General features: G+C 38.4%; 1 protein-coding gene across 1 annotated transcript in view; it reads right to left on the reverse strand.

The window, feature by feature from the left end:
- LOC149153019 (uncharacterized) overlaps positions 1 to 6,115 on the reverse strand; it is a 188,994-nt gene extending 182,879 nt beyond the window's left edge. The window contains exon 1 of the mRNA XM_089443663.1: positions 5,763 to 6,115. Within this exon, the coding sequence (XP_089299789.1) occupies positions 5,763 to 5,830 (68 nt within the window). The 5' untranslated portion in view covers positions 5,831 to 6,115. The remainder of the gene's footprint in view (positions 1 to 5,762) is intronic.
- Between the last annotated feature and the right edge of the window lie 1,306 nt (positions 6,116 to 7,421).

Consider the following 7,421-nt stretch of genomic DNA (forward strand, 5'->3'; position numbering starts at 1 on the left):
TCCTCTGGTGGGCCTAGGCCCAAGTTAAGTTGCCCAGCACATGATGAAACCACCTGCCAATTACGCATAAGATCTAATGCGTCTCCTCACCTTCAAGTACAATAATTCATTAATGCATCTAAGTGAACCAAGCTTGTTAGGCCAAGGGCATACATGAGACTTCATAATGGGTTTCCCTTCCAGATTTGGGGCTTTGAGCATGTAATGGTGTTACCTCCCTAGGTAGGAGTGGCTAATAAACAACCCTATTAGGTGTTCCCAACCCCTAAAGGAAAAGACATGTCCAAGGTACATCCTTTAAGTGATAGGGGTTATGCAGATAATGATGAGGTGGATTGGGGCATAGGGGTCTCAAGGCCAAATGCCATGGGCTCAAGGGTGGTAATGATGAGGGATGTCCACATATTTGGGTGTACAGATGTAGGAGGGAGCAATCGTGGTACATGAATTACCCCGACCTTTTTTTTTCCACCTCTCTTCATTTGCCTTTTGCCTTTTCTTGATTTTTCTTTTATTATACTGCTCGGGGATCTAGGGGATGAGAGAATGTTGTGTATGATATAAGCAGTGAATACCCCCTTAAGGTGGGGCAGTTCATCGCCCACTAAGGGTTGGGACATGCATGGGTCCCTAAATGATACAAGGGGCATTCAAATGGGACCCTAATAACCAAGGTGATGGCCATTATGATAGGGGTAGAGCTCATGCTTAGCTTCTTCCCATGCGTTATTTCTATTGTCCCAAGCATCTTTTGCATTTTGTGGTATTATTTTCTTTTGTATGTGGCCATGATATGCTTTTAAGCTTTTTTTTTAGTTGCATCAACCTTTGGGGCTACGTTCCATGCCTGACCCAGACATGTGGACAAGGGGAGGGGGAGTACCAGAGCCTTGTGGACCCAGAGAGGGAAGATTATGAAATAGGGCATGTAATGTGCGGAGGGCGCTGAAAAATATGTACAAGAAAACGTGACTGCGCTACCAAAATTAGGGTTTCCCAAGTAGTGCCCTTCCTAAAGCCATAAGCCAATAGGGGAGATCCCACGGGACTAAGGTTGAGGGTTAACTCCCCATTTAAATGTGAGGGAACAAGATTACAATCAAAACCCTTCCTCTTTCTAAGTCACCCAGTAATCCATACCCAAGTGTGCCCAAGGAGAAACAAGCATAAGCACTCGATTGCACAATGAAAGACATACCTTTAGGATTGGATGTCCCACCTTCAAACATACGCTCTCGACAGATGGGAAAGGGGACAGATGACTGGTTCAAGGATCAAAGATCAACTAGCACAATATCAGCTACACTGGTAGCTATCGGGGGTTGTTGGCTATCGGCTAAAGACAAAACTAGGAGAAAATTTTCTCCTAGGGGGTCACCTACAAGTGGTGGGTAACAGGGAATACGTGGTATTTTGGATGTTCTCTCTTATGAACTTCATATATCAATTTTGAAATATGAAGGAAATATGTAAAAAGGACTAAATATAAGTATATGGTTTAGTTTTTTGGTTGTATTGGTAGAAAGAAAATAGATTTTTGACTTGATCGGACATGTGATAGGTCAGGAATATTATCTAAACAATTGAGCAAAATATGACGATCTCATTTTTTGTTGAAACGCATGAATGTTGTACTGGCATCTAAAGAATGTAATTTTATTTCTCTTATAATAAAGTTACGATTATTTTTCCAAGGAAAAAAATTAGTCAACTTCTTGGAAGATGAGACTTCATAAAAGTCAGAGAGTTTCGAGGGCAGTCCAAAACAAGAGTCATTTTAGCTTTGTTAAATAGAAGCTAGGAAGTAGAATTTGGGGTTCACATCTTTGTGAGCAATTGGAATTAATAAAACAATTGCCAGTTAACTACGGATGCAACCTATTTACATCTTCATGTATGACTTCTTCGGTTCACTGTAAGTTTGTATCATTGGACTATTTATTTTCTCATGTTCTTGCCATCATACACTTTGCTACCCCAGCTTTAAAGCAGGAATGGGATTAGGGTGTTTATAGAGATCTTGTAGAGCTAATTGGTCTATTGTTGTATAGATCAAGTGATAATGATGACTCATGCTCTTCATTGGTGCAACATTGTGCATTGATCCCAATCTCACTTAATTCACTTCTACTATTAAGATTTGTCTTCTACAACCTTTACACATAATTTTTTTAAATATAAATTCGGCAACCAATGTCGCAAATGAAAAGGTCCACCAATAAGGGTGGGAACCACACATTGAAGGTTTTCTCCCAATGGATCCATGCGTATTGACAAGGGTCGAAAACCCACATCAACAATTGGATGGGCACACATCCAAATCGGGCATATTGTGTAGATAGAAGAAAATCTACCATATGTTACTTCAGCATGGGTTCAAGAATTATTGTGTGGGTTAGCAAGTAATAAGACTTAGAAGTAACCAATTGTTGCAATGTCCTTCACAAAAGCATAATACAAAGTAGTTATTACTGCAACTTGCTAAGCAATATAAACTCGAGAGACTTGATTTATAAAAACCTTCAACAAACCCAAGACATGCCCCCCCCTCCATTGTTATAATCGAAGTGTTATTCAACAGTCAACTTAACAAAAAATCCGGTGTTTCATGCCAAAACCAAGCACATTGAAATCCAATGTTTCATGCCAAAACCAACCTATTGAAATCTACTGCCTCTACATCAAAAGAGCAAGTTCAGAATAAAGAAATTAAAGTGTTGTATTTTAGGACTAAAGATTAGCTAGCAGAAATCTTCAAGGATACATTAAACAAGACATGTTTTAGAAGTTCAAGGACATACTTGCTGTAAAGGAAAATAAAATGTCACTGTAGGGGGTGGCATTAGAATAAATAATGCTCATTTTCGATGGATACCCTGATTTGAGAAAGAAAAAAATAAGTGTAGAGTTTGTTAATTTCAAAATGGGTAGAGTTTTTAAATTTTAAATTGGTAGTGTGCTTGTAGAATAAAAGCTAGGCACAATTTTAAAATGATTTGCATTAGATCTATTTTGGTTTGAAGATATATCGTTACCTTTAGCGTCCAAGTTAAAAATAAAAATAAAAAATTGTATTGTAAATAAGTCATGGAATATCATCAGATTGTGTGCAATTTTCGTCCTTCTCTGGTTTCTGTAACGTATATGTACTTTAAGAACCAACAACACTTTTTAGTGTATATCTTTTAATCTTAAACGACTAATCTGTGTGCGCACAAGAGATGATACCTAACACAGACGTGGGAAATAACTTCATTATGGATCAGTTTAGGGGTTTGAATCTGCTTTGTCATGAACATTTTTCTATTTTACAGGCTGATAATAAGCAGGCCTTATTTTGAATTTGTTTCATTTGTATTTATCTAAAATGACATTATCTTGCTCTGGTAGTCTTCACTTTTATACCACTGTATCGTTCACGTGTGTCTACATAATATTGTGATTACCTACTTCAGATTTTAGGGGTTCGTTAAATTGAATTCCGCATAATGTTTGTTGAAAACCCTGTATTGAAGTTTGCGAGTTCAATATATATACCGAAGGTACCGTCGGTGTGTTCTGTTGCACCAAGCCAACCCAAATCGCATTGCACGTTCTTCTCATGCGCACTCGTAGGTTTAATAATTCTGATCCGCACTCGTTGTTTAGGTGAGATCTGGTTAGTCACTGGCATCTGAAAATTTTGAATGAATAAGTTTGTTTGCACATTTTGGGTTCTAGATCTAATCTTCTGCGGCTAGATCTAGATCTAGGCGGCTAGGTTCTAGATCTAATCTTCTGCGGCTAGATCTAGATCTAATCTTATCTTCTGCCTTATTTCTCTGCGGCTGGGTTCTACGGGCAAGTAAAATATGGCCCCCAGCTTCGCGAAAATAGCTGCTGGCTCATCCGCTTTTGGAGGGCAAGCTCCTGCCCACATCGTCAGTGAAGCCCCAACTCCCACTGTCCAGGTGGTCCAGGCCTCACTCGATGAGGCTTTGAAGTTTTCCGAAAGTGCCCTAATCTGCCGGTTCAATGGTTTTTGGCCGCGGCTGACAGCTCTCCACAATTGGATCTCGGAGGTATGGAAGCCTTTCATTTCTGATGAAATTAATATCTACCCCTGTGCTAGGGGTTTCTTTATAGTAGATTTTGAAAATCCTGAAAGCAGGCAATGTATTCTAGATTTCGGCCCTTGGTTTTGGGAAAAATCAGGCCTATTCATGAAGCCATGGAACCCATCATTTGATCCCTCTACAGCAGTAATAACCTCAGCACCAGTTTGGGTGAGATTGCCAAGCCTACCCTTGCATCTCTGGAATCTCTCCTCGCTAAAAGCCATTGGAAATGCAATTGGGAAATTTTACTGCAGGTGCCCAGAAACAGAGGAATATGCCAAAACCACTTATGCACGCATCTGTGTGGAAATGGACTTCAGCGCAGGATTCCCAGCTGAAATAAACCTAACAAGTAAAGACTATGTGTGGAACCAGAAACTCGATTATGAAAGTGTCCTCTTCAGATGTCGATCCTGCTTCGAGACAGGCCATCTAGCCAAAAATTGCCCAAAAGCCTCCCAGAAAAATTCTGCTAGAAAAAACCACCACAAATCTACATGGTGGGAAGGAGCTCAAAAAGAACACTACACTGTCATCAAAGAAGAATACTCTACAGAAAACTCTGAATCACAAGAAATCGGGCAAGAAAGAAACAACTCTCAAGACAAGCAGGGAGAAAGCCCCGCCCAACAAATCAATAGTTATGAGGATTCGAATACTGCACAAAATAAATCTTCATTTAACAGCAAAGCAGATCTCCTACACCAAACTTCTTCTTCGACTATCTTCAAAAGGACGAACATAATAGATCGCGAAGCTAAGACACCAATGTCCCTAGAACCAGAAGAGATGAAGGAGATGCAAGATAAAGAAAGTTGGAAGACCGTAGAGAAAAAAAAGAAAGCTACAGCACCAATCTCGCCAAAAAAGATGAGGAGCCAGATAATTAAAGACTAAGAAAATTATAGGTCCGATAGACCAATTTGGTCTCAGTGGACGTTAACCATCATCATCATCATCATCATCATTTGAATTTGAAGACATTGGAATTCTAGTGTAAGGGCAGACTCTTGCCAAATGTTGTTCTAGTTTAGGGGTTCCTTACAACTGGATTTTGCTTTATGCTTGTTAAAAACCCTGTATTTGAATTTGCAGAGATTGAAATTCTTGTGTAAGGACGGACTCTTGCCAATTGTTGTTCTGGTTTAGGGCAAGACTCCATTGATGGCAGTGATTGTAAGGATGACAGATTTTGTGAACTCTAGTTTCAGGTTAAATTTGTGGGCTTCTAAGATTTTAGAGATGAAGGGAGAAATTTGAAATGGGTTACTTGAATTGACTTTATAAAGACGAGTAACTATATAAGATACTTGTTCTTTTGGATCTTTGAGATCTTGTTATTGGGTTTTGTAATGAGGTATCTGTTACTTGAACAGTGTAAAAACCTTCAAACTTGGTTCAATTTTTCAGGCTCGTTGAGTTCTGTGGCTACCCCTGGTGAAAATTTTTTACATTTTGAGTGATCTTACTATATGATAAATGTCACCAGCTACTTCAGAATGAAGTAAGGTGCCATTCCAGAGATTTTCTAAGCTGGTCACTTAAGTGATCTGTTTTCATTTTGTGGGATTTCAGACAGCTTAGAATTCGAGAAAATCTACTTTAAAAAACCGAGTATAGAAAAGAAGAGCATAATACAAAGCACCGCATAAGTCTCGGACTTACCATGCAGGGATGGTGAAAGATGGCAAGAGACACAAACAATTCATGCCCCGTAGCGGGAAAGCCGTCATCCTCCGTCTTCCTTTCTCCCTGTGTATGTTGCGAATTCGGCCTACGAAACAGCAGCCAAGATATTCCTATACAGCATGGTCGAATAGCTTTTGAAGCGCAAGCAGGAGTGAAAGAAGAGATGCCATTGGAAGCAAGGGGTCTTTATCTGGAGCCGCTTACAGCTGAAACAACTATTAAGAAGACGAGAAATACCTCCTCCCCAAAAATTTAAACTACCGTGCAACTATCAATTTTCAATCATTTTCAGCTAGGATCGAGCTTCCAAGTGCAGCATAAGTTCTTAAGTCACACCATGTATTAATGTTTGGAGTTGTCTTAAAGACAACTCGTTAATGTTTATTTGGTAAGCCAACATGGTCATGTGTTCAAAATTTAAACATAGAAAATATGAAAGGTAATTTACATTTTGTGTAAGGATAGATATTGCATGGGGATGAAGTTAAATTACATTTAACATAACATTGTGCTCTACAATGTTGATATTGTACTTGTCGAACCTTTTGTTTTAATAATGTTTAATGAGTAATAATCTTGTTTTAATAATATTTAATTAGTAATAACAATGTTTAATTAGTAAGTCAATGTTCAAAATCTAAAAATTGAAAGATAAAAGAAAATACGGAGGTAGTTTACATTTTGGGTGAGGATAAACATGCGATGAACTTAAATTATATTTAACATATTCAGCTTTTTCAGGTATGATATTAGTTAAACTTTTTGTTTTAGTCATGAATATGTTAGGTTAATTTTTTTGTTTTAGTAATGAATATGTTGTGTAGGTTTGTTAGGATGACATTATTATACATATTTAAATAGTTGTTTGTACTTTTGCATGGGTTAAATGGGCATAATACAAAGGTGTACTCATCTTTATTCTCAAATTTCAATAGACTTACTTAGTAATGATGTGTTAGTAACTTTTCTAGATACACATCAAGTAGCGATGAATTAGTAACTTTTCGAAATACACATTAAATAACGATGAATTAGTAACTTTTATAAAATGTATACTCAAAAGTCAAATGATAATAAAAAACAACTCTGGAGAAGGTATAATATAAGTATGGGGGAATTTACGCAGTGCATTATATATCATTTTTTGGGATTCAACTGCGTTAAGTAAGTCATTCAAACGTATGACCATTTTCCATGAGAGGTAGTCGTAACTGACTAATTTCTCATGATTTTTGAATAGTTCACTTAGCACTCATTGCATCGGGTGATGCTCACAGGGGTGAAGAAGTGGGATTGAAACTAGTGAAATGTGGAGAACGAATCACATAGCATCAATCATCACTTGGGCTTGCACCCGGTAACCAGGACTTAGGAGGTCACCCATCCCAGAATCTGGCTCAAGCGCGCTTAACTGTGGAGTTTTCCCCACAATCAAGCCCACTTAGCTTGCTACCCCATTTGCAAAACCTTAGCAAGTATTGTGCCTCATGAACCATTCAAGTAGAGATCCCTTGACTCTTTTTGAATTTAAGTATGGGGGAATTTACGCAGTGCATTATATATCATTTTTTGGGATTCAACTGCGTTAAGTAAGTCATTCACAGTTAAGCGCGCTTGAGCCAGAGGAGTTCTGGG

Source organism: Pinus tabuliformis, chromosome 9, assembly GCF_031772625.1.
Source record: "Pinus tabuliformis cultivar Carrire ecotype Pingquan chromosome 9, CPIR1, whole genome shotgun sequence".
Lineage (NCBI taxonomy): Eukaryota > Viridiplantae > Streptophyta > Pinopsida > Pinales > Pinaceae > Pinus > Pinus tabuliformis.